The sequence below is a fragment of the Oryctolagus cuniculus genome, chromosome 13 (genome assembly GCF_964237555.1).
Source record: "Oryctolagus cuniculus chromosome 13, mOryCun1.1, whole genome shotgun sequence".
NCBI lineage: Eukaryota > Metazoa > Chordata > Mammalia > Lagomorpha > Leporidae > Oryctolagus > Oryctolagus cuniculus.
Window position 1 is genome coordinate 37,800,059 of NC_091444.1, and position 25,603 is coordinate 37,825,661.

The 25,603-nt window shown below is 53.4% G+C and overlaps 1 protein-coding gene across 1 annotated transcript in view; it reads right to left on the reverse strand.

Moving 5' to 3' along the window:
- Positions 1-10,218: 10,218 nt before the first annotated feature.
- CAPN8 (calpain 8) overlaps positions 10,219-25,603 on the reverse strand; it is a 69,027-nt gene continuing 53,642 nt past the window's right edge. The window contains exons 13-21 of the mRNA XM_051821387.2: positions 23,652-23,688; positions 20,146-20,214; positions 19,071-19,128; positions 17,187-17,251; positions 13,786-13,854; positions 13,290-13,368; positions 12,616-12,732; positions 12,068-12,126; positions 10,219-10,807 (exon numbers count right to left, since the gene is read on the reverse strand). Of these exons, the coding sequence (XP_051677347.2) occupies positions 10,784-10,807; positions 12,068-12,126; positions 12,616-12,732; positions 13,290-13,368; positions 13,786-13,854; positions 17,187-17,251; positions 19,071-19,128; positions 20,146-20,214; positions 23,652-23,688 (577 nt within the window). The 3' untranslated portion in view covers positions 10,219-10,783. The remainder of the gene's footprint in view (positions 10,808-12,067; positions 12,127-12,615; positions 12,733-13,289; positions 13,369-13,785; positions 13,855-17,186; positions 17,252-19,070; positions 19,129-20,145; positions 20,215-23,651; positions 23,689-25,603) is intronic.

Consider the following 25,603-nt stretch of genomic DNA (forward strand, 5'->3'; position numbering starts at 1 on the left):
CAGCCACATGGGCGAGAAGAGGAAGCAGACAGAGGCGACTCTGCTTGGAGGCCAGCAGTGGGGTGATGACACCAAGTGCTCTCAAGGCTCTGGGTGGGGAAGGAGCCAGGTGAGCTGGGGCAGTGGGGAAGCTCCCCTAATCTTGGGGCTGCCTGGTGGGGCTCCCCGGAAGGCAGCTGGAAACTTAAAGCCACCAGGAGCTCCTTGGGCTGGGGTTGAAGCCCTGAGGAGCCCGGGATGGAGAGCGAGCCACAGAAACAGAGACTGAGAGGGGGCAGGCCCATGATGGCCAGGACAGAGGAGGGGGAGGCCATCCAGGTAACCGGCGTCAGAAACAAAACCCACATCTGGCAGGGAAGGGAGAGGGGTGTGACTTGTAAACAAACTCACTCCCACTCCCACGGCTCATCTGGGAATTAAGGATTTCACCCCTGTGTACGCCATAGGCCTGTTGCAAAGAAAACATGCAGAGATTCTGAGTAGTTCAGAAAAAAAAAAATGACTTTACTTCCGGTTGCTGGGACTTTGTAGTCTACAGACTCATCCTCTCTAAGTGAAAAAGACTTTCATCACTTTATAGCCATATACAGTTGGAGTATGAAAAAACAAAACACAAAACAAGCACAGTACACGATTAGCCTAGTGGTTAGGACAACAGTTACGAAGCCCATGTTGGAGCCCCTGGGTTCAACGCCCAGCTCTGGCTCCTCACTCCAGCTTCCTGCTGATGCAGTCCCTGGGAGGCCGTGGTGACGGCTGCAGTAGCTGGGTCCCTGCTGCCCACCTAGGAGACCTGGATTGGGTCCCTAGCTCTTGCCTTCAGCACCAGCCCAGCCCCAGCTCTTGTGGCTATTTGGGGAGTGAATCAGCAGATGGGAACTCACTGCCTCTCCAATAAATCAATTTTCACTTAAAAAAAAAAAAAAGCAAACAAAAACCATTGGTTGCTCTCTGCTTCATCCCGCAGGTGCTCCAGACACAAGCACTGTCACCCCCGCTGCCTCCTTCCCTCTGCTCATGCCTGTATCCAACAGGAAGCAGCTCCCAAACACCCCCTTTCAAAACATGTCCAGAACTCCACTCCACCTCACTGCCTCCATGGTGCCAGGCCCCTCTCACCCGGGTGTGGCCACAGCCTCCCCGCAGTCTCCTTGGGCCAATTCTCAACAGCCAGGTGCAAGGGAGCACTCAGTACCCTTCAGCCCAACTGCTCCAATGACTTCCGCCCCAGTACATTTGCATCGCTCTAAGAAAATACCCAAAACTAGGCTGGCGCTGAGGCTCACTAGGCTAATCCTCCGCCTTGCGGCGCTGGCACACCGGGTTCTAGTCCCAGCTGCCCCTCTTCCAGGCCAGCTCTCTGCTATGGCCAGGGAGTGAAGTGGAGGATGGCCCAAGTCCTTGGGCCCTGCACCCCATGGGAGACCAGGAGAAGTACCTGGCTCCTGCCATTGGATCAGCGCGGTGCACCAGCCGCAGCGCGCCAGGCGCGGCGGCCATTGGAGGGTGAACCAACGGCAAAGGAAGATCTTTCTCTCTGTCTCTCTCTCTCTCACTGTCCACTCTGCCTGTCAAAAAAAAAAAAAAAAAATACCCGAAACTGCATAATGCGCAAGCAGTAAAATGCAGCTCCCACAGAGCCTGGGCAGATACAGTGTCTGCCCAGAGCCCTCCTGCTGTGTCTCTCAGGGCGGCCGGCAGAGGAGCACAGAGGGCCTCAGCTAGTGCCCGCCAGCCCTTAAAGGAGGTACCACTCATTCATGAGGGTTTCTCCCAAAGACCCCTCCTCTTACTGCCGCCCCAGTGGGAATGAAGTGCTGACCTGCACTTTGGAGGGGACATCATCATTCAAACCCCTGCAGCTGCCCCATCTCACTCACAACACCTTCCAAAGTCCTAATGGGGTCCCACGGCCCTGATTGAACCCTGCCCCCTCCCGGGCCCCTCCTGCTGCTCCTCAGGCTGCCTTGTCTGTGAACCCAGGCCTCCCACACCTGCCGGGCCCTGCTCCTGAATCCCCTATCCAGAACCCACACCTGCACGCTTCAAGTCTTTACCCAAAGGTCAGATTCTCAGAGAAGTCTTTGCAGACTTCTTGCTTAGAATTGGGCCCTCATTCCCCACCCCCCACCCCCACTTATTCTCTTTCCCGCCGTCACTTGATTTCTCAGAATACACTGTCTACACCACAGTTTATGCATCCGTTTGTTATTGGCTGTTTCCCTCATCTGCTGGGCACGCCACTACACACAGGGGTTTTTGTCTTTTTGGCTCGCGGGTGTGTCTCCAGGGCTAGAAGTGCCTGACACTTTGTGGGTTCGCAAGAATCCATGCCGAGTGCTGGGATCTCCAGCTCACGGGATGAAAACCACCCTCTGGGTCCGTGCTCCTGTGCTGCTGGGCCACAGAGGAGACCCTGCCGATAGGGGGCGTGAGCAGCAGGTGAACCCACTTAGGCGGGTTTCCTACATGGGCAGAATCAGCCTCCTCAGGTCCTAGCCCCCTCCCCCGAGGCACCCGACCTCAGAGGTCTCAGCCTGTCCCTCTGTTGACTCCCCGGCAACCCTCCACCACCAAGCGGCCTCCTGCTGCTGCTGCTCCCTCTGTCTCCATGGCACCTTGAAGCACTTGTTAGCCCGTCAGCTGCTGTGACAACTTCATTCCTCGTTAACACTTCGTTGCAGATAAATTCTTCCTGTTCAAATAACTGGTGCCCTTTATGTCTCCCAATCAACACGGCACACAGAACCCAACACTCAGAAAAACCACCTGCGGCCCACAGCCTTCCTACCTGGCCTCTACCTGGAACCCAGACGCTCCCCATCTAGGTAAGAGTGGAGGCAGCTCCTGTTTCCCACTCTGCTGTTCCGCGGGGCCTCGCCTGAGCCCCGAGCTGGAGCTGGCGGTCCCTGTGCCATGGCTACTGCCGCCCCTCTGTCCCCACCGCTGCTCCCGTCTTCTCATGTTGAAGCGATTTTTTTTTTGGACAGGCAGAGTGGACAGTGAGAGAGAGAGACAGAGAGAAAGGTCTTCCTTTGCCGTTGGTTCACCCTCCAATGGCCACCGTGGCCAGCGCACCGCACTGATCTGATGGCAGGAGCCAGGTGCTTTTCCTGGTCTCCCATGGGGTGCAGGGCCCAAGCACCTGGGCCATCCTCCACTGCACTCCCTGGCCACAGCAGAGAGCTGGCCTGAAGAGGGGCAACCGGGACAGAATCCGGCGCCCCAACTAGGACTAGAACCCGGTGTGCCGGCGCCGCAAGGCGGAGGATTAGCCTAGTGAGCCGCGGCGCCGGCCCGCACCTTCTTTTGACACCTGCCTCCCTCTTCATCTGTGGTGACACACACACCCAAAGGCAGGGACATGTCTTACTCATATTGGTAACCCTACTACCTGCATCCCTCCCAGCACATAGTAGGTGCTCAGTAAAGCCCCATAAGCATCATAAACATTTGATCACCCGGACATACCATTATTAAATGATAGCCACGCGTTTTAACATGCTGTCCAACTGATATAAATAAAGAAAAACATGTAGCTTTAAAAAAACTTAAAGACAGAACCTAGGGCCTGCTTTAATCACCACCAAGCAAAAAGCACTTTCAGATGTGAAACGTGGCCAGTCCCCAGAGAGTGCTGGTGACGCGGGGCTGTAATTACGCTTACGTGAAGTGTGCGTGCTGTTACTTACATAGCCCTGTCGCTGTTTGCACAGTTCCTTCCCCAGGAAGCCCAGCGATGGCTGCACAGCTCCTGGAAGATTCCCCAGGGCCCCGAGACAGCAGCCTCACTCTGAGGCCATGAGGGTCTTGTCAGTCAAGCTTTTCTTCCTGATTTCATCTCTCCCTCTCTCTCCTTCCCCCACCTCCCCAACCCTCCCCTCAGCCTCCCTCGCTCATTTCTGGGAGAGCATCTATTAGAATCACTTGTGCAATAGATAACGCCCCCCCCCCCCCATTACAGCTGCTAGTGCTTCCTCTGTGTAATTAGAAAGTGCACCAGCACCACGGCTCACTAGGCTAATCCTCTGCCTGTGGCGCCAGCACCCCGGGTTCTAGTCCCGGTTGCTCCTCTTCCAGTCCAGCTCTCTGCTGTGGCCCGGGAAGGCAGTGGAGGATGGCCCAAGTCCTTGGGCCCCTGCACCTGCGTGGGAGACCCAGAAGAAGCTCCTGGCTCCTGGCTTCGGATGGGCGCAGCATATAGGCCGTAGTGGCCATTTGGGGGATGAACCAACGGAAGGAAGACCTTTCTCTCTCTGTCTCTCTCTCACTGTCTATAACTCTGTCTAAAAAAAAAAAAGTGCATTGTTTTGTAATGCTGAAGTTAATTAGCATAAAGGTATTTGGCGAGCAGGTGGAAGCGCGAGACCCCTGCTTCTCTGTCAGCCTCACATCTGGAACCTACACCCCCAGGACCCCCCCACAAAGGCCACCACCCCGGCCGCTGTGGTTGGCCCTCTCGTCAACCTCGGTGGGAGGGACACAAGCTGGCTGCACGTGGCCCACTGCCGGGCAGCAGCTGCAGGTGTCCCGCAGTAGCCAAGAAGCGCTCCAGGTCCTTCCAGCCCAGGGAAAGGACGGGCACGAGCTTCTAAGCAAGCTGCAGCTCGGGGAGGGAGCCACGTGTCTAACACAGGCGGGAACAGGCAACAGAAGGGAGGAGTGAGCAGGGGCGTCGGCTGCTCCCTGGTGCAGGCTGGCCCGGGGGCTGGCCGGGGGCTGCGACGATGGCCTCCAAGGCACTGGGAATTCCACAACCCGCGGGAGCGCAGGATTCTGCACGGGCTCTGTGTTGCCCTGTGCTCTTCCCTGCATCTGCAGCGCTGTTCCCACTCACTCACCGGTGCCAACACAACACACAGAACATTGCTGACGCTCAACAGTTGCTGAATGAGTGAATGAAACTCTGCAGATCCTGCACGATGCCGCCTGTTTCCGGAGGCTGCATCCACCTCTCCCCTTTCTCTGCTGGCCTCCCTCGTTTGAGCAGTGTGCTTTATGATCGCAGGTGGGCTTCATTTCAATTGATCTACACACAGGTGGTAGTGGCTTCCTGCCCTCGCGGGAATTCCCTGATAGGAGACCCTTTGGGACAACACCTGACCACCAGGGTGCTAATTATTGGGGGATTTCACCTGACCAGTTTTACCACTGCCTCTGTTCTATGAGGTACTTTTAGTCCATGGTTATGAATGACCATAAAGGAAGGGCTAAAACAGCTTCAGCTAAGGGTGAGAAGCTGCAAACCCGGGACCCGGTGATAAGCTGCATCCAGACGTTTCAGAGGGGTTTTCTTTCACTGTTGTTGCATTTACAGAAAAGGAAGTGGAGGCATGGAGAAAGTGGTAGCAAGATGACAGTCCAGGACATCTGTAGAAATCTATTTGAAGGCGGAGGGGTGCTGATTGATATTTGAATGAATGAATGGATGTAGTGAAATTCCAGCCCCAGGGCTCTCTCTCAGGGAGGTCTGCCCCACAACCTTTGTGTTACTTCCCCTCCCTGCACCAGTGAGCTGCAGTCTCCACTGAGTTTCCTTCCTACCAGCATCAGCAGGTGCACCCTCTGGGCCCAGGGAACAACTGTGACCCCAGGCAGCCTGGAGAGACCATGTTTGGGAGGGGCTCCTTGAGGCTGGAAGGAGATGGCTCAGCAAGGACCTTCTTCCCATGCCCAGGAAGGGGCTTGGGGAAAGCAAATTCCTGAACAGAGACCATGTTCAGGCGCCAGACAGAGTCCCCCCAGCCCAGACAGCCCTGAGCCAGCTCCAGGGACCTGCAAGCTTGGACAGAAACCACGCTGGAGTGAAACCAGACAGCCTCTCCCATTCCCCAGTGCCCCATAAACCATCCTGCAGGGCCCTGGGGAGAGTGAGGAAGCTGGATAGAACAGGAACTCTGTGTGAGATTTAATTAGGCTGAATAACACCTAGAGCAAATTCACATTGCCAGCGCTCTTTTTTAAAAGTGCAATTATTTGTTGATCATTCAAGGGCATGAAAAAAATAGGAAGATTGCTCTAGATTAGAGAGTTCAAAGTGAGGATCTTGTTTGGATCCCCATTCACACACAGTAACTGGAAAAATACATCATGATACAAATCCAGGAAATTTGAATATAGATTGGTTATTAGATATGATGAAAGAATTATTGTTGGGGTGGACATGTGACACAATGGTTACAATGCTGTGTGGGATGCCCTCATGAGCACCTATGTTCAAATCCTAGCTCTGCTTCTCAGTCCAGCTTCCTGCTAATGAGCACCCTGGGAGGTGGAGGCTCTTCCGTCTGCTGGTTTACCCTCCAAATGGCTGCAATGGCCAAGGTTGGGCCAGGCTGAAGTCAGAAGCCTAGAACTCTATCAGGGTCTCCCACGTGGGTGCAGAGGCCCAAGCACTTGGGTCATCTTCTGCCGCTTTCCCAGGTGCATTAGGAGGGAGCTGGATTAGAAGCAGAGCAGCTGGGCCTCTAACTGGCACTTGGATACAAGATGCCAGCATTAGAAGCAGTGGCTTAACCCACAACAGCACCCGCCCCTAAAGTCTTACTTGCAATCAACTAGTGAACAAAGCCCAGGCTATTGAAATTGAAAGGGGTCAGTCTATCCTCACAACTTGCCAACTCCAAGTCATCACCTTCTGCCTCTTGGGGGGCCCGTCTTCTCCACGCACCTGCCACTAGAAAGCAGCTAATGTTATTCTCACCCAGAAGATCAGCTGGCATTGAGACAAGCCAGGAGCCAGCATGAGACCACCCAGATGGGCTGGAGGCACAGCACGACACAGCCAGGCCCTTGGCCAAAAAGGCCCCTCTGATGCCTGCCCACAAGACACCCCAGCCCCACTCAGAGCTGCTCTGTGGTCGTGCATACTTTCAAACAGCCCAGCCCAGGGAGGTGGCTCTGAGGAGAGAGCTGATTGGTGACCCTTACCAGGAAGGGAACTTTGCTGAAGATGGTTCAAGATTCAAGGCTCCCGGAATGCCTCTCACCTCAATGGCAGCTTCCCCGGTCCAGCAGGCATCGCATTCCCTAATGAGAAGACTCGCTGTGCCCTTCTGAAGGTGCATTAGAGGAAGACAAACCCAGACTCCCCATGGAGGTCTCCCCAGGAGCTGGGTGAGTCTGAGAGCTCAAATCAAAGACCTGCTGCCCTGGGAGTCAGTCCACAGACAGTCACATCTTCCTCTGTTCCTGGCACCGGAGGGGCGGCTCAGCAGGGGACCCTGCAGGTGCCCCATGTTCTCCCAGAGCTGCAGGGCTGTAATGCAGCCCTGTATCAGGTGCATTATCCCCAGGAGTCTAATTCATCCACAGGCAACCAGGACAGACCCAGCCGCCCACTACGGCTTCCCTGCCAAGCCCCCTTGTTCGCCAAGTGAAGGATATGTCTGCGTTCGGTGAGTGCCCACTCTGTGCTAGGCAGTGGGCTAGGCCCCGGGCAAACATGAACAACAGTGTCATGGATGATGGGACAGGCACGCCAGCCTGCCGGTGCCATCAGGAGCAGTAGGGGCCCAAGCGTGGAGTGCCAGTTCTGCCAGGGAGGGGGGTGTGTGTTGAAGTTGATTTGTTCTGAGAGGATTTGTTCTGAGAGGAGGAGCGTGGTGGGGACAAGAGGCACGGAGTCACCACACAGACCCTGGGAGTCAGGTGAAAGTGGGCCAGAGGCAAGCAGCCCACAGACTCGTTTATTTCAGTTGGTACAACAGCTTATATAGCCAAGACAGCCAATCTGGTCAAGGGGTGGTCTATGCCCTAACCGATCACAGCCTGTTGCCAGGCAGTTTCCAAAGCCATCCAATCACAGCCTGTTGCCAGTCAGGCTCTGTTGCCAGGCAGTTTCTGAAACCATCCAATCACAGCCTGTTGTCAGGCTCTGTTGTCATGTGGTTTCTGAAGCCATCCAATCACGGCCTGTTGCCAGGCAGTTTCTGTTGTCAGCGGCCATCTTGGCATGACCTTTTCACCTCAGTGGCCATCTTGGCATGACCTTTTCACCTCAGCGGCCACCTTGGCATGGCCTTTTCACCTTCTCATTCCACTACAGGTATGGACTGAGGAAGGAGCCCAATCTTCAGATGCGGTTGCATTTGGGTGCAAGGAAGAGGCTTCACCCCAAAGCCGCATCTCCAGCTGCACTGATGCGGGAGGCGGGGCCCAGGGCATCCTCCCAGATGTTCTAGAGGAAACACCTCAGGATCTGTAAGAGGCTTCATGGGCTCTGTGAGGAGTTCTGAGGTTAACTATTCCCTGGGATGCCATTACTTCCTGCTGAGCTAGCAGACTTCAAAATCAAACTGCCTGTTGCAAGGTGAGGCAGATACAGAGGGTGCCAGCTTAAGGTGGTGTGCCTTCATGGTTTCTCAGCTGGGTGATGGTGTGAGGGCAACAGGCACACAGTAGAAACTCTGCTCCCACTCTGGTTTTTGTTTTTGTTTGTTTGTTTGTTTGTTTGACAGGCAGAGTGGACAGTGAGAGAGAGAGACAGAGAGAAAGGTCTTCCTTTGCCGTTGGTTCACCCTCCAATGGCCACTGCGGCCGGCGCGCTGTGGCCGGCGCACCACGCTGATCCAAAGCCAGGAGCCAGGTACTTCTCCTGGTCTCCCATGGGGTGCAGGGCCCAAGCACTTGGGCCATCCTCCACTGCACTCCCTGGCCACAACAGAGAGCTGGCCTGGAAGAGGGGCAACCGGGACAGAATCCGGCGCCCCGACCGGCACTAGAACCCAGTGTGCTGGTGCCGCAGGCAGAGGATTAGCCTAGTGAGCCGTGGCGCCGGCCTCCCACTCTGGGTTTTGATCTCCTGGGCGAGGCACATGCACCCTCCAGGGTGGTGGTGAGCAGCGGCCCCGCCGCCCAGCCAGCCATGCAACTCTGCTGGAGGCGGCCCATGCCTTCCAGTGTGCTGTGTGGCCAGTGACTTTTGGATACAGATATTCAATATATTACAGGCAATATTTGCAACGCTTTCTAATAAAATCAGCTTTGTGTTCGATGAGTTTGCCCACCTGCAACGTAAGCATTTTACTCGTGTGCCAGGTGGGGCTGGGCTCAGCTCTGGCGTTCGCTAGGTTGGGTGTAGTAAATATATGTATATTTTTAAAGATTTTATCTATTTATTTGACAGGCAGAGTTGCAGAGAGTGTGAGAGAGAGAAACAGAGAGAAAGGTCTTCCTTCCATTGGTTCACTCCCCAAGTGGCTGCAATGGCCAGAGCTGTGCTGATCAGAAGCCAGAAGTTAGGGGCTTCCTCCCAGTCTCCCACACAGGTGCAGGGCCCACGGACTTGGGTCATCTTCTGCTGCTTTCCCAGGCCACAGCAGAGAGCTGGACTGGAAAAGGAGCAACCGGGACTGGAACTGGCACCCATATGGGATGCTGGCGCTGCAGGTGGAGGATTAACCTAGTGCGCCACAGTGCCTGCCCCAGTAAGTATATTTTTGACTTGTGATGGGTTTACTAGGGCCAAGAGCAAGTGTGGAACGCACCCAGTGTGGGGAGATCTGGTTTGCAGCACGCTGTTTTTACGTGGGGTGGGACCTTGAAGCTGGTTGATGAGGATGAGAATTACCCCAGCTGAGCCCTGGGGAGCCACTGGGATGCTCCGTCCAGGTGGCCTGTGAGTGGCTGAGCTGACACCCGCTGAGTGCCACTGATGGGAGCTCTGACCCCCGACACCTCACAGCCCTGACCAGATGACCAAGGACTCCTTTTCTCCGGGACCCACGGCTCCCTCTCTGTGCTGAGACTGGCGGGGCCCTCCCTGCGTCTCCCAGAAAGGTGAGACCCCACAGCATTCCCCTCCCCTCTTCAGTAGGGGACCCGCCCCCGCCACACACACACACACACACACACACACACACACACACTGGGCCTGTGGGACGTGCAGGCAGAAGCAAAGCCCTGTGGTGTTTCGCCGTAGTCACAACTCCTCTTTCTAGAGGGTGTTCATCCAGCTCTGCTTCCGGAAGTGGACCACTCATCCTCCAGCAGACCACCGCAGGGCTGCCACACCCCTGCCCCGCACCCCTCCACGCAGGCCTGGGCCCCAGCCCCTCTCCTAAAGACAGCCAGCCCACAGAAGCAGCTCTGTGCCTGGCAGCCTCTCCTCCAGCACATTAACCCACGTTCTTGATCTGTCCCAAGAACATCGTTCCTAAGGTGGGAAGAGCTTGGGCACTCCCCAGATTGAGTCACTAGAGAAAGCCAAGACTCTCCTGGACACAATTTTATTTTTTTATTATTATTTTTTAAAGACTTATTTATTTGAAAGGCAGAGCAACAGAGAGAGAGAGAGATAAGGAGAGGAATAGAGAAAGAGATTTCTATCCACTGGTTTACTCTCCAAATGGCCCCAACAGCCGGGGCTAGGCTGGGCTGAAACCAGGGCCAAGGAACTCCATCCTGGTCTCCCACATGGATGGCCAGGGCCCAGCTACTTGGGCCATCTTCCACTGGTTTCCCTTACCAAGCACATTAGCAGGAAACTGGCTTGGAAACAGAGCAGCCAGGACTTGAACCCACGCTCCAACATGGTATGCTGACATCTCAAGCTGGGGCTTAACCCGCCAAGCCACACCAAACCCTAGCACCCATAGCTCAAGGCTCAGTGCTACTTAGAGCCCCAGGGCTGCCAGCCTGCTGCGGTGGGGCAGGCCAGTATCTTGGGGACAACCACAAGCAGCAAAGACAAGGAACAACCAATGAATGCCACAGAATGGGAAAGGGGAGGGAAGAGGCATGCCAGAAGGCAGGGAGTGTGGTCGATGTCGGGAACCAGGCGTCAGACCAACACACAACACAGCCACTGCAAAGGAAGAGACGGGGGTCAGTTCACGGCCTCCCCTGGAGCTGGGGCACTCACACTGTGCCCCAGTTTCCTCCCACCCCATCTGAACCCCCTGAAAGGGCCTCACTCAACTAGGAAGCTCTTAGCTAAGTCATCAAACCAGAGCACTACACAAATACAACCTAGAAAAAGCTCCAGACCCAAAAGGGACTTCCAAAATTAGGTATATGTGTGTCCACAACCACACAGATGTACTCGTATATTCACATATGTACATACACACATGAGGGTACCGCCAAAAGTCTATGCAAATGAAATTAAGAGTTCATGTTGGTATCAAAAATGTGAAATCTATGCACACTAGGGAACTTCAAAAAGGTTGTGGAAAATGCATTTTATGAAAAAAAGTATGCATAGCATTGAAAATGTCTGGCACCAAATAAACTTACCTTTTAATTTTACTTTTCCGTGAACACTGGACATAGCCCTTGTGAGTGTCTATACACACATGGTGATGCGTGCACTGTGTGTTCACACACACCCCTGCTTAGTGACATAGGCACTATGTGTTCATATACACTCCTGCTTGTGTGTACACACTCCACTCCCAGTTGTCACAGTTGTCCTGGGGTCTCCAGGAATCATTCACGCTCCCAAAGAGGACTTTCCTAGATCACAGGCGAGGGGTTGATGATATTCCCATTTCAGAGAGGGACAGAGGAGCTTGACGGGGCCAGCAATCCCCTGGTTCTTAGCCCTACTGCCTCAGAAGCAGATCAAGGGCCGACGTCTCCCCCTGGCCTGGACCACAGGACAGAGCTCCACCTCCTGCTGTCCCATCTATTGCCAAGGCTGCAGTCCTCCACAGGGGAGGTGCCACAGCATTTGCTACCTAAATGTGCACAAGTTGTACACAGTGAAAACACTCGTTTGCATCTTCATTTCTACATTGGTGCTATTTCATTTGTTATTGCTGACATACGTCCTTCCTTCTGCATGGCAACCTAACACATCTGGTCCTAGCAACCAAAGACTTTAAGTTGTGGTCCCCGTCACAAGTCCATCCCAGTTAACCAGGGCTTGCACCTTTGAAATGCACTGGAGCTTTATCTTTAAGATAATCATAAAAAATTGAAAGTCTACAAATCACAGCCCTCCTCCCAGGACCTGCCATGGACCCTGCATGGGATCCACCGGAACTAAGACAGCTGAGGGCAGCACCACTCAGCACCTACGCCATCCAGAGCTTCCCAGTACCATCAGACCTCGAGCCGTTACCTCAGCCAGAGAGAGCTGCACGGTGCCACTCTGGTCCTTGTCCAGAAGCCTGAACAGTTCTGAAACGCCACAACAGGAATGCAGTCACATAGGGCAGACACTGGACTGCGGAACTGCCCTCGCCTCCCCCTCCCTGAGTAAGCCTACTGATGATAACACAGCAGGCTGCCAAGGCCCAAGGGGGCAGGGGAAGCCCCCATCTCCTCACTGGACACTGACAACGTGCTCTCAACACGAGCTTCACCAAGGCACAAATGTTACCACTCAGCCACTTAAGGTCGCTCCTGGAACGCACTCACCTTAACCACAGGTGCACGATAATCTGAGTGACGGCTTTCTTAGTCTCTAAGGAAAAGCACACTGTGCCCTCGGATCTGGCCAATTCCATTTCTGCCTCCCCTTGACCCAAGGGTTCCGAGCTCTGTCTGCAAGTTCTAGAGAACCCCTGGCCTCCCAAAGGCAGTGTCCGATTCTGCCTCCTGACCCGGCCCCCGGCCACTCCCTGCACCTAAGGGGAAATGGGCTGGAGTTCAGGAAAGGCGGCTCACTGAAGAGGCTCTCCAGGCGGATCATACAGGCCACGAAGCCGTCAAAGTCGATGCCAAGCTTGCTGCAGGCGTAGCGCATGGCAATGGTCCGCTGCACCTGGTTGTTGAGGGTGAAACCTGAGGGCAGAGGGGACCTGGGTCACAGGAGCGGAAGACTCAGCCAGGACCCGGAGGGAAACCCACGGGGCTGACATTGCCGGGCTTCTCTGGGGTTCTGTGTAAGCCTGCCTCCTCCAGGGGCATCCCACAAGTGTGCTGTCATCAGCCTCCTCTTGGAGACCCTGCGTCAGGACCAGCCTCTTCCCTGGCCCAGCGCTACCTTGACCGTGGTCACATTAGCCATAGCAAGTGAAAGTGGAGAAGGTGAGAGTCTGACTGTCCTGGTGGTCCCCTGCCTGGCTCCTTCATAGTCCCACCCTCTGTGATTGCTGTCACCTTCCCGGTAACAGGCAGAGCTCTTGGGCAAATTCTCCATGTCATGTTCTATAGAATCCAGCAGCGTTCCCACCTTCTGGGATAAGGAAGGTGCTCGACAGAGCTTTGTTGAAGCACTGATGTTCAACATAAGGCAACTAAGTGCCAACAACAGTCGTTCGTAGCCATGACAACGAGAGGAACCATCTGCCATGGGCACACCTGGGCCCCAAGACCCTGTCCACAGCGTGTGTCCTCACCTGCCTTCTTGAGGGCTGTCCTCATCTCATGGGCATCGATGGTCCCCAAGTGGTTACAACCCACGTCCAGATAGATCTCCTGGAACAGAAATTCCAGGCAGAAAACAGCCATTCATGGCCCCTGCCGCCACGCCCCTCCATGCTGCGGCTCCTCAGAGAGCCAGGGACACTTCCAAGAAGAGAAGTCATTGCCTCTTCCCAGGAAGGTTTCAGAACAAAGGCAAGAGCTTGGGCTGACGGCCAGCTCTTGCTCTTTTGCTCTCTGAGTGGTGGGGCCTTCAGGGCAGAAGTTGGCACGAGGGTCTCTAGGTGCCTTCTTGTTGCTCCCTGAACAATGGACAAAAAGCCTGAACTAATCCAGGTCTTGCTGGTTTTCATATGGTTTAGGATCTGGTCAGGCGACAATCCAAACAAGATGTGGAATGAGTGTCAGGGGGAGTTAGAACCAAGGAGAGGGACCAGAACCCAGGGGATGCCCAAGTGGGAGAGAACTTACCAGATACTTCTGAATCTTCAGCCAGAGCATCTTCAATTCATCTGGTCCCAAGGTACCCGTCGCATTGCTCTAGGCATGTTAAAGGCCAACATGATGGAGTCTCAGTTCTACATTCATACGACTTTCTCTTGTGACTTTGCATGAGTGCCTTAAGGTCTTAGTTAACCTCCCAGGTCTGCAGCAAGCAGAGCAGTAGGGGTAACAGTGGGAAATAAGTCAAATAAAGACAGAACAAGTCCAGCGTCCACTAAGTCCCTCCTTTGAGTACAAGCACAGAGCTAGGAACAAAGGGCAAGTCATGAGCCAGAAGACCCTTCACAATATCATTAATTAGCATCTAACACCCTCATCAGCCTGGGTTATCAAGAGCAGAGTTATGGGGTCAATGCTGTGGTGTAGTGGGTAAAGCCACTGCCTGCAGTGCTGGCATCCCATATGGGTGCTGGTTCAAGTCCCAGCTGCTCCATTTCTGATCCAGGTCTCTGATATGGTCTGGGAAAGCAGTAGAAGTTGGTCTAAGTGCTTGGGCCCCTGCACCCACGTGGGACACCCAGAAGAAGCTCCTGGCTCCTGGCTTCAGATTGGCATGGCTCTCGCTGTTGCAGCCAATTGGGGAGTGAACCAGTGGGTAGAAGACTCTGTCTCTCTGTCCCTTCTTCTCTCTGTGTGTAACTCTGATTTTCAAATAAATAAATCTAAAAAAAAAGAGGAGTTATATGACCTGTGTGAGAAGTAAACATTTGGTTCATTTTCAAACCAAAATGTTTGTCTATGAGTAGACAACTAGCTAGCATAACAGCTTGCAGATGTGTGAGAAGTTACAAGTAGTAGCTAACGTAACAGTTAGGTCACATGCACCTGGAAAGTTCTTGGGCAAACAGGACATTAAGCGTGGCCAAAACAATTGAAGCAAATGCTGGGAAGATTGTTAACCCCGTAGTTACTCAGCCCATGAGGAACCAGGGGAGGAGCCTGTGTGCTAGGAAATAAACAGCTTGCTGTAATCGGCCCCGGGAGTGCTGGCCCACCAGGCACCCGGTCTTGCACGGCCGTTGATAAACTCTCGCTTTCCTTGCACTTCCTAAGTCTGAGTCCATCCTTGAGTGGACCTGGAGGTTGTTTCTCACACCTGTAAATTCACTGCCAGTTTAATTTATGCGGTTGATCATTCGGATGATAAGTTTGTCAGACTGTCCACACTCTATGAGAACAGTCATCAGGAATGGGATTAGAATTCTCAGCCGTGCAGTCTGCTTGTCGGCCACCACACAGCCAACACAAGTGTCAGGTCATGTGGACTGCCCTGCATCCAACTTACATCCACTCCGTGAATACCTACCAAGCACCCTGCTAGACAACGGGGATTTGGTTTTGAACCATCTTTACCCTCAAGAAGTGAAGTCTCTTTGAAACCTTTCTCAGATGGTGCTTTTTCAACCCATGCTCTGTGTACAGGCACCGGACATCTTTGCATCTCATTTCATCCCCACAGTAGCCACTCAAGCTAACTTCCCAATTTCCAGGAGAAGAAGCTGAGCTTCAGAGCATGCGAGTTCCCCACACTTAGACACCTAACAAGTCATGGAGCCAGATTTTGGTCCCCTGTCCTCAATTCCAGATACAAGTGCCTGCAGAGACCAGAACGACTGAATCAGAATCTCCAGGCCAGAGAATCAGGCAACAGTATTTTAAAAACTACATGCATGGGTGGGGCTGGTACTGTGGCACAAAGGGTAAAGCTGCCACCTGCAGGGACAGCATCCCTTATGGCCGCCGGTTTGAGTCCCGGCTGCTCCATTTCCAATCCAGCTCCCTCCTAATTACCTGGGAAAAGCAGCAGAAGATGTCCCAAGTACTTGGGCCCCTGCACCCATATGGGACACTTGGAAGAAGCTCTGGGCTCCTGGCTATGGGTGGGCCCAGCTTCAGCCTTTGCCGTCATTTGAGGAGTGAACCAGCCTTTTAAATAAATAAATAAATCTTAAAAAAAAAAAAAAAGCTGCATGGGTGAGCAAGCATGGATAACAGATCCTGTAGTACTAGAAACATCACACTGAGTGGAAGGAGCCAGTCACCAAGGACCGTATGGTGCAGGGTTCCATTTGTATGACATGTCCACAACAGGCAAATTTATCAAGAGAGAAAATAGATTAGTGGTTGGCTAGGGCTGGTGATTGAGGGGAAATGGGGGAATGAGTGCTAACATCAGTACAATGTGTCTTTGGGGGATGATAACAAGGTTCTAAATTATTTGGTGGCAGTTGCCCAACTCTGTGCATCAATGGAAACCCACTGAACTGGGCACTGCGTGGGCCTGCTGTGTGATACGTGAATTTTATCTCAATAAAGCTGAGGGCTTACAGTCTGCACAGGCTGTTCTGCTGAACAGCATGATCGAGAGCCACTGCCCCACACCACCAACACTGCTCAGGGAAGACAGAGAGTCCCAGTCCTGCACCCGCCCCAGGCATCACTTTAAGGAGGTGCTGTTGGACCCCCCACCCTTTGCACCTTTACACCTAGAGTGTTCTCTGCACCTAGGGTGCCCTAACCTCCCCACTGGTGAGTGCTGGTGTCTCCTGCAAATTCACACGATGAAACCTAATCCCCATGTGAGTGCATTAGGATGTGGGGTACTCAAGAGGTCCCATGGGTGCAGCCTCCATGCATGAAATTAGTGCTCCTATAAAAGGGATCCTGGGTAAGTGCCCCACCCCTTCTGCCATGTGAGGCCACGTGAAACCATGACTGTCCACGCAGCAGGAAGCAGGCCCTCACAGACAACCATGTCTGCAGCGGCCTTGACTGTGGCCTTGCCAGCCCCCACAAGAGTGAGAAATGAATTTCTATTGTGTAGAAAACATCCAGTTTACAGTATCTTGTTACAGCAGCCTGAACAGCCTAAGACATGATTCTTCACTATGCCGTGAGGGTTACATTAGACCAAAGAGAGCAAGTAGATTCTATCTGGGGTGATAAGTCTGAACTATCAGTAGTGGCTGTCCAAAGGCCATGTGAAGGCTCTGAAACAAAGACCAGACAGTGGTGGGGAGGGGGCCGCTGAGCACAGTGGGAGGAGCGTGTGACCAAGAGAGGGTGGGGAGGCAGAAGGGCACAAATGCCACCCACCTGCTGTCTGCAGACTAGCAGACTCCCAACAAGTCAGGTACGCCCTGCACGCCTCAGATTCTCCCCCGTAAACCCAGGGCATCTCACGCTGCCTGGGGACTCTCAGTGACGCGACCCATTTTTCTTTAACATTTCAAGCACAACTCCCGACATAGGCTCAATAAATAGTGCTCCCCTTTGCGTTTTTTCCCTTGTCTACCCTTTCCTTTCTTCTTCCTGGAAAAGCTTGAGAAAAGCACAAAAATAACAATAATCTGACATTTAAAGGATACATCCACCAAGCTGATCATTTCCCGGCAAGTGTTGATGTTGAATCCATCGAATTTTATGTCCGTTCCTAAATAAACACATAGAAACACATAGGGAGTCAGGATCACTTGGAGATGGGAAGTAACCCCCAATGCAGGAGACCCCAGAGACATCGGCTGGAGTGTGCAGCCTAAGGTGGTCTCCACAAAGAGGAGAGAGCATCACGGTGGGCTCCGGACGGGTCTCCCTGGGCCTCTCGTGCCTTGGGAGGTAGAACAGGTGACCCCAGCGTCAGCATCGGGGCTCAACGTTCCAACCTGGGCTTTGTTATTCACAGGCACAGACTCTGACAAATTAATATCTCTGAGCTTCAGTCCCCTCCGTGTCTGATGGAACAGCAATAATAGTAGTAGTGACGACACATTGCCTACGGTTTGATTGGGCAGTGAGATAGTTCAAAGTTTAAGCCCGGTGCTTGGTACATGGTAAGTTCTTAACAAAACACCTAATTGTTCTAAGCCCTATATACCTACTCTCCAAAGTGACCCCTTGTAGCAGACGCTTTCATTGTCCCCATTTTGTAGACAGGGGACTGAGGCCTAGAGAGCTAATACCATTTGCTCCAAGTCACATAACTAGTGGGAACGCAGCTGGGATTTAAACACAGGCCACCTGGCTCCACAGCACGTGTTACTAACCACACACATAGCTGCTTAACAGCTGTCACCCTCACTTGCTAAATCCAGCATCTCCTGGGAGCTCCAGCCATCCTTGGCCTCCAGCCTCGCTTCCCTCACATCTGGGAGCCAGGGTCAGGTGCCGGAGCCCCCACAGCCCTCTCCTCCCTGCTCTTCTCAGCAAAGCTAGAAGCAAGAGAAGGGGCGGGCGGTCTGTCCCAAGACAAGGCCTGAGTGCTGAGCCCCAGGGAGCCGCTCAGCCCCATGTCTGTCTCCTGGAGGTGCCCCGCTGACCTTGTGGCTGAACTTCTGCCTGTCACATTCCCACATCAGTCCTGCTGTGCTGGGGGAATGAGAGCCCATCACTCAATCAGCTACAACTGGAGCCAGAAGAGAAGCCTGCTCTGTGCGGCTTCCATGGGCCTGGGGCAGCAGGCAAGGAGCGGCCCCAGCCTCCTGGTGCAGCTGACACTCTGCCAGCCCCCAGGCTTGAAGTCTAAGAACAGCCCCCTGGGAGAGGCAGCATCAGCCTTTGCACAACCCTCCCCCAAAGACCCTCTACAGAGCCAGGTCTTAACTCTGCAGTATCAGTGTCATTCATCTGGTGAAAACTTTATGTCACTTTGGTCAGTCGCAGCCCAGCTTCCTCCTCCCGGGGCTCAGCCCACAGTTTCCTCTGCAGCACACGGCTTCAGTCCTGCAAGGCCTCCCTGGTTGCCAGTCGCACTCTCACTTCTACCCAGCGCCCTGTGCTGCCCAGCCTCTGGCTCTTCCTGTCTTGCCAGATGTTTGGCACAGCAGTTAGGATACCACTCGGGATGCCTGCATCCCATATCAGAGCAACTGAGTTCAAGTCCCAGCTCCAGTTCCGACTCCAGCTTCCTGCTCATGTGCACCGTGGGAGGCAGCAGATGATGGTTCAAGTACTTGGAGCCCTGCCAATCCACGTAGGAGGCCTGAATGGAGTTCTAAGCTCCTGGCTTCTGCCTGGCCCAGTCCTGGCTATTGCAGGCATTAGGGGAGCAAAGCAGCAGATGGAAGATCTCTCTAGTGTCTATTTGTCTATCTCTCTCTTTCAAATAAAAAAAAAAAGTTTTGAAAAGCATACCCCTGGTATCAGAGGCTGAAGCCCCTTCTCCTCACCTGAGCCCCTGGCCCAGCACCTGCCATCCCCACCCCCCTGTGCCCTGGCTGCCCCTTCAGGCCCCCCCTCCCCGAAGAGAAACTCACGTTTGGAAAATGCCCCATTCAGGACCGTCCTGAGCACGCTGGCAGTGACCTCAGAGCCCTGGAGAGAGGAACCCAAATAGGAATCACAGTGTACCCTGACCAAGCTGTCGGAAGGCGTCCCTGCAGGGCCGCTCAGCCAGCTCCCCAACCCCTCGTGCGGGTCACTTGCCAAGCAAGCAGGGAGAGGGGCCGATCCAGCCCCACGCAGCAGGAGACAGGAGAAAGAGAAGGTAGGCAAAGGCCTCGCCAGGTGTGAGTTTCACTTTCCTAGAATTCTTGCCGTTCTCAATTCAGCAGGACCCTCGGCAGCCAAGGAAGCAAGGCGCAGCAGAACCGCTGGCCTGCGCCTCCGTCCATTTGACTCCCACGTGCAGGGCAGTGCCAGGCGCTGCACCTGCAGGTGTTTTCTTCTAGCAAGGCACCCCTGGGGGCAGGGGCGTGGGTGGTCCCTTTCCCAGGCCCTCGGGGCAGCTTGCTGGCCAACGGAGGAGGAGCTCGTTCACTGAGTTCACTGGGATGCTTGAGACCCTCTGAGTCCCACCGTGCTCTGACTTCTGGTCCCCTCAGGACGGTACCAACCGAACCCAGGCCAGCAGCGTGGATGGGAGGGGCAGGGGACAGCTTCTTTCTCTTGCTCCCTGTGTCCCTGAGTCATGCTCAGGCTCACAGAGGGGGGCTGCTGGCTTCTCAGAAGGCAGGGAGCTGGGCTACACCTCCGCCCTGAGCCAGGCCACCTTTCTCCTGGGCTGGGGACTGGGGACCTACCTCTGAAGGGCATGGCTTTAGGGAAGTTTTGCCGCTGACGCCCCACCCTGACAAGGCCAATTTACAAACAGAAAGGCTTTGGGCAGGACCTGGAGCTGAGGCTTTTCTGGCTTTGGAAACATCATCCAGGTGACTGGCCTCAGGCCCGTGCTCACCCTCCCCCTGCAGTGCCCTGGGTCTTTGCACAGGCTGAAGGGACAGACGCAGAAGCTGGGGAAGCGACGGGGTCCTGGGACCCTTCTTGCCCCTAGGGACCCAGGAAATAAAGGGGACGCGACCAAAGCATTCCTGAGCCTGCTCCTGCCCTCACCTTCCCAGCAAGCTCCTCCAACAGGCTCTGGAACCTGCCGTCTTCCTCATCCAGCTCAGCAGGATGCGGCTAAAAGGAGAGACAGTTGCAAAGTTAAGACGGAGGAGAGAGAAAGACAAAGACTTAAAATTCACTCATTCATCCACTCACATCTACTGTGCATCTGTCCCGTGTGAGACTTGTGTCCCTTGGGGACATTCGGCGGTGAACAAGAGGACATTGCAGGTCCTGGCCCTGGGCTCACAGTCCACCAGGGTGCAGTGCTGGGGCCCAGGGCTTCTCCCCGAGGGATGTAGGGAACCAAATTCCAGCACCCCTGAATTTCTAATTTCTAGCCCGAATTGCTTTCAGAAAACAAAACCACTGACACGGGGAACCCCAGGTTGGGTCTTTGGCATCCTAAGGGATTCAGTGACGACCTCTGACCTTCATGGGGCGGGGTCCAGGAGGTGCGCAAAACTTTGGGGTCAGGTTTCTATGCATTTGCTGAGCTTTCATTAGATTCTCAAAGAGCAACACGATCGCAAGGTCCCCAGAAACAGCAGGACTGGAGGTCGGGAGAGCAGGGTTCCCACAGCACAATGGCCACTTACTGAACACCGAGAGCTCCGAGTATCCATTGCCTCAATTCTCCTATTAAATTAAGTAGGCCTGGCTCATGGGGTGAATCGAATGGGAGCTAATAGGTGTCAAAGTCCTTTGGGAATGACAAGCCGCCCCATGAATGTCTGTCCGGACATTCTGTCTGTCTGTCATAAACCCCAAGACTACGGGAAGTGGAGATGGGAAGCCCAGTGAGACAACTGAGGGTGAACTCTGATGTGACAGTGAGCTCTGTCCAAAATAGAATGTCCCCTCCCCAACCCGCTGTCACCGCCAGACAGAACGGGAACATCACAGCTTCCCAGACAGCCTGAAGGGGTTCCAGAGAGCCAGGCCCATTGCTTCCAAATTCATCACAAGACAAGGACAAAAGGCCTGAGGCGGCCTGATGATCCTGCACCAATGCGTGCCTCTGCGGCGGGCTCGCTTCCTGCCAGCCCCTTGCACAGGCTCTTTCATTTACACCCGTGGACCCGGGAGGCTGCTCTCGGCACCGGCCACACTTCAAAGACAGAGGCGCATCCAAGTTCCAAAGGTGTGTTTGTTCAGCCTGTATTTCTCCCTCCCCTATCCAAGTGGGCTGTCGGGCCTCTGAACAACTGCCCACGAGCTGGGGTTTTCAGAGGGAGGAAAACAGCTACTGAACGTGGTGGCTGTCTTGGAAAGTTCTGAGTCCACTGAAGACAGCGACCCCGTGGGCTGTGTCTCTCTGTGGTGTGAGTGTGCATGGCGTGTATGGTGTGTGATGTGTGTGTGTGCATGGCATGTATGGTATGTGATGTGTGTATGTATAGTGTTTGGTGTGTGATGTGTGCATGTGTATGGCGTATATAGTATATGATGTGTGTGTGTACATACATGGTATGTATGGTGTGTGGTGTGTGTGTGTATGTATGTGTGGTATGTATGGTGTATGATGTGTGCATGTGTGTGCATGTGTGTGTGTTGGAGAGAGGGGTTCCCTGAAAAGAAGAGGCAGTTTCCCAGAGACCCAGAAGATACTGAAAGCCCCAGCACCTTAGGATACTGGAGACCTTGGGTGGCTCCATAGCCACATTCCGGAAGCTGGGCCCTGGGTCTGGGAGCTTAGAGTTCACCAAAGATTCCAAGCCTCTGGCTGAGGACAGAAGCCAAAAAGGAATCTGTGAACTGATCACGGGTGACCGGTGTCGACACACCAGCACAGGAGGCTCCCTGCTGCTCCGGGGTCTCAGATAAACCCCAAGACTACGGGAAGTGGAGATGGGAAGCCCAGTGAGACGACTGAGGGTGAACGCCTGCCAACCTGGGTCAGCGGGGACACAGAGTCGGTTTTACATTGATTCAGCAGAAAAGAAACAAAAAGGGGGGAGGATGAGTCTCACACCTGAGTGGTGGACTCTGCCCACACTCTGCCCTGGAAGCTGTGGCTTCTCCAACATCCCTGGGACCCTTAGCAAGAGATGCCACCAAGACAGCTAAGTCCTCCTGGGGGCAGTGGGGCAGTGGGGAGGCTGGGCTGGCATCGCAGCTGGGGTGGAGGGCAGCAGGAAGGATTCTGACCGGCTCAGCTCACCTACAGCCACAAGCACAGACAGGCTCTGGCAGCAGGAATGCAGCTACTGACCACTGGCCCCGAGTCCCAGGGGAGCAGTCACATCCGCCTGGGCTTGCACTTTCAAGCTAAGAAACATGACACGGGGCTGGTGCTGTGGCATAGCAGGTAAAACCACTGCCTGTAATGCCAGCATCCCATATCGGCACTGGTTCACATCCCAGCTGCTCCTCTTCCAACCCAGCTCCTTGCTAATGGCCTAACATTAAGACCCTGCTTGGTAACACCTGCATCCCAGATGGAGTGCTGGGTTCAAGTCCCGGCTCTGGTCCCAGTTACAGCTTCCTGCTGATGTGCACCCTAGAAAGCAGCAAGTGAAAGGTAAAGAACCCGGGTCCCTGGCGCTCTCTAGGGGGACCTGGACTAAGTCTCAGGTTCCTGGCATTGACTAGGCCCAGGCCTGGCTGTTGCGGCCATTTGGAGAGACAAGTCTCTCTGTCTCTGTGTCTGTTCTTCTCTCTCCTCCTCCCCTCACCCCATTTGCAAATAAAATAAATGTTTAAAAGAAATATGACCTCACAACTTTGATATGTCCAGTAATAGGATCTGTCTCAGACCTCTCAACCAAGGACAGCCCAGCCACAGGGGGTGCTCACATGGCATCTGCAGCCAGAGGCACCTCAAGCTGTCTGGGTACATGGAATGGAGGCAGAAGCTGGGCCCAGGAGCCCCAGCCCTGGGCCAGCACCTGCCACAGTAAGCAGTGCAGCCACAGGGAGCAACAGCCCTCAGCATGCTCCTACCACACACATCATCTCTGGGGAAGGACAGAAGTGAGGGCACAGGTGAGGGGGAAAGGAGTGAGGAGAGGGGGAACCCACGCCAAACCCTGCACCCTTCTTCCTCCACGGTCTGCTCTGGTGTCACCTCCTCGCCTTCTCTACGTGCTCCCTCCAGCAGGTGCAGAGCCATCCGACAGGTGCTTTGCTCCAACTTTCCCATAAGCTTCCCTCACTTCTCCTCCCAAAGACTGGAGGGCAACCAGAGAGCAGAGGAGCAGAGGCATTGCTCCTGTGGACGTCTCGGTCTTGCCCAGAATGGCCAGGCACACAGTGACCGCTCTGTCTGTGGATCTGGCTGCCTGGATGTGAGCGATGCTACACCTCCCCCAACCCCACTCCCAGGCACTGGGAATGAACCACAAAGCTGTATCTCATCTTTGTCAGGAGGAGCCAGGGCCCAGAAAATGTCACAGTCTTGATGCACAAAGTTACCATCCTTCATATATAAAGAACCCCAGTGAACCAATAAGAACCCCCAAATGACTGCGATGCAATGTCAGAACTCAGCACACTAAAAGACGGCATACCTCATGTGGGCTTCCAGCCACAACATCCCCGATTTCCCTGAAATACAAAGGAAGAAGCCAAACATGAGATAAAGCACAGCTAATGGCCAGGGTCTTTCAGGAAGATTTTCTCTCTTCCCACCCGGGACCTTCGGTTTCTACTAAAAACTATGTATCCTGATTCTTTAAACAGGATCCTTCGCCCCCACCACCACCACCAACCTCTACCCTGAGCTTCCAAGTCCAGGTGGCTCATCATGGAATATTCTAGAATATTCTACTCTACTGGGATGCTCTTCTAGGGTAATTCTCTCCCACACCTTGCCCCAGTTACCTCTTTTCTCCTCTGCAAACCTATTTCAACATTGCTGTTGAAGTGGCCTCCAGGGAATGAGGTTGCAAGCTACAGCCTGTGCACACACGTGTATATGCAGCATGTGCTGTGTGTGCTGTGTGGTATGTATGCAGCATTGTGTATGTGTGTGTGGTATGGTATGGGGGTGGTGGTGTGTGATATACCTGTGTGTGTGTGGTGCATGGTACACATGTTGAGGCGGTAGGTGTGTGGTGTGTAGTATATGTGTGTTTGGTGTATACATGTGAAATGTGTTGTATGTGTGTGATGTGTGGTATATGTGTGTGAGGTATGGTGGGGGGGGTGGTATATGGTATACCTGTGTGTGTATGGTGTATATATGTGGATGGTGCATGGTGTACATGTGTGGTGTGTAGTATATATGTGTGATGTATGTGTGTGTGGTGCATGGTATGCATGGGTGGGGTGTAGAGTGTATGTGGTGTATGTGTGTGTGTGGTGCATGTATGTGTGTGGTGTATGTGTATGAGTGGTGTAAATGTGTGGTATATGTGTGTGGGTGTTGCAGGTGTACATGGGTGAGGTGTATGGTGTTTGTGTGTGTGTGGTGTATGTGTGTGTGATGTATGTCTCTTTGTGGTGTATGTGTGTGGTGTATATCTGTGGTATATGTGTGCAAGTGGTGCATGGTGTACATGGATGGAGTGTATAGTGTGTGTGTGTGGTGTATGTGTGTGTGGTGTATATGTGCAGGTGGTACATGGTATACATGGGTGGGATGTATAGTGTATGTGTGTGGTATATGTGTGTATGTGATGTATATGTGTGGGTGGTACATGGTATACATGGGTGGGGTGTGCAGTGTATATGTGAGGTGTGTGTGTGGTGTATGTATGTGTGGTATATGTATGCAGTAGTTCACAGTGCACGTGGGTGGGGTGTGTAGTGCATATGTGTGTGGTATATGTGTATAGGTGGTACACGTGTGTGGTGTATGTGTTATGTGATATATGTGTGTCTGTGGTATATGTGTGTGTGGTATGTGTGCATGGGGCATATGTGTGCAGGTGGTACATGGTGTACATGGGTGAGGTACATAGTGTATGTGTGTGGTTGTGGGTGTGGTTAATGTGTGTGGGGTGTATGTGTGTCTGTGGTGTATGTGTGTGGGTGGTGCATGTGTGTGGTGTGTGTCTGTGATATAAGCAGGCACAATTGTTCCTTGCTTTCTGGCATTTGCTCAAGGGCTTCCTGTGAGTACCAAAATACACGATGCTCAAATCTCCTCTATAAAGCAGCACAGTATTTACATAGAACCTACACAGCCCTCCTGTGGACTTTAAACCATCTCCAGATTACTTCTAAGACCTAATTATACAACATAAATGCTATGTAAATAACTGCTACATTATATTGTTTGGGGAATAATGACAAGAAAAAAGTCTGTACAGGTTCTGTACAATTTTTTTCTTTTCTGAACATTTCCAATCTATGCTTGCTTGAATCCATGGCTGCTGAATCCTTGAATATGCAGATGCCATGGTGTATGGTGGGAGAGTATGTTTTGTGTATGTATTGTTATGTGCACTATTATAGGGGATATGGCATATGATGTGTGGGGGTATTATATGGTACATGGGTATGTTACTGTGTGGGC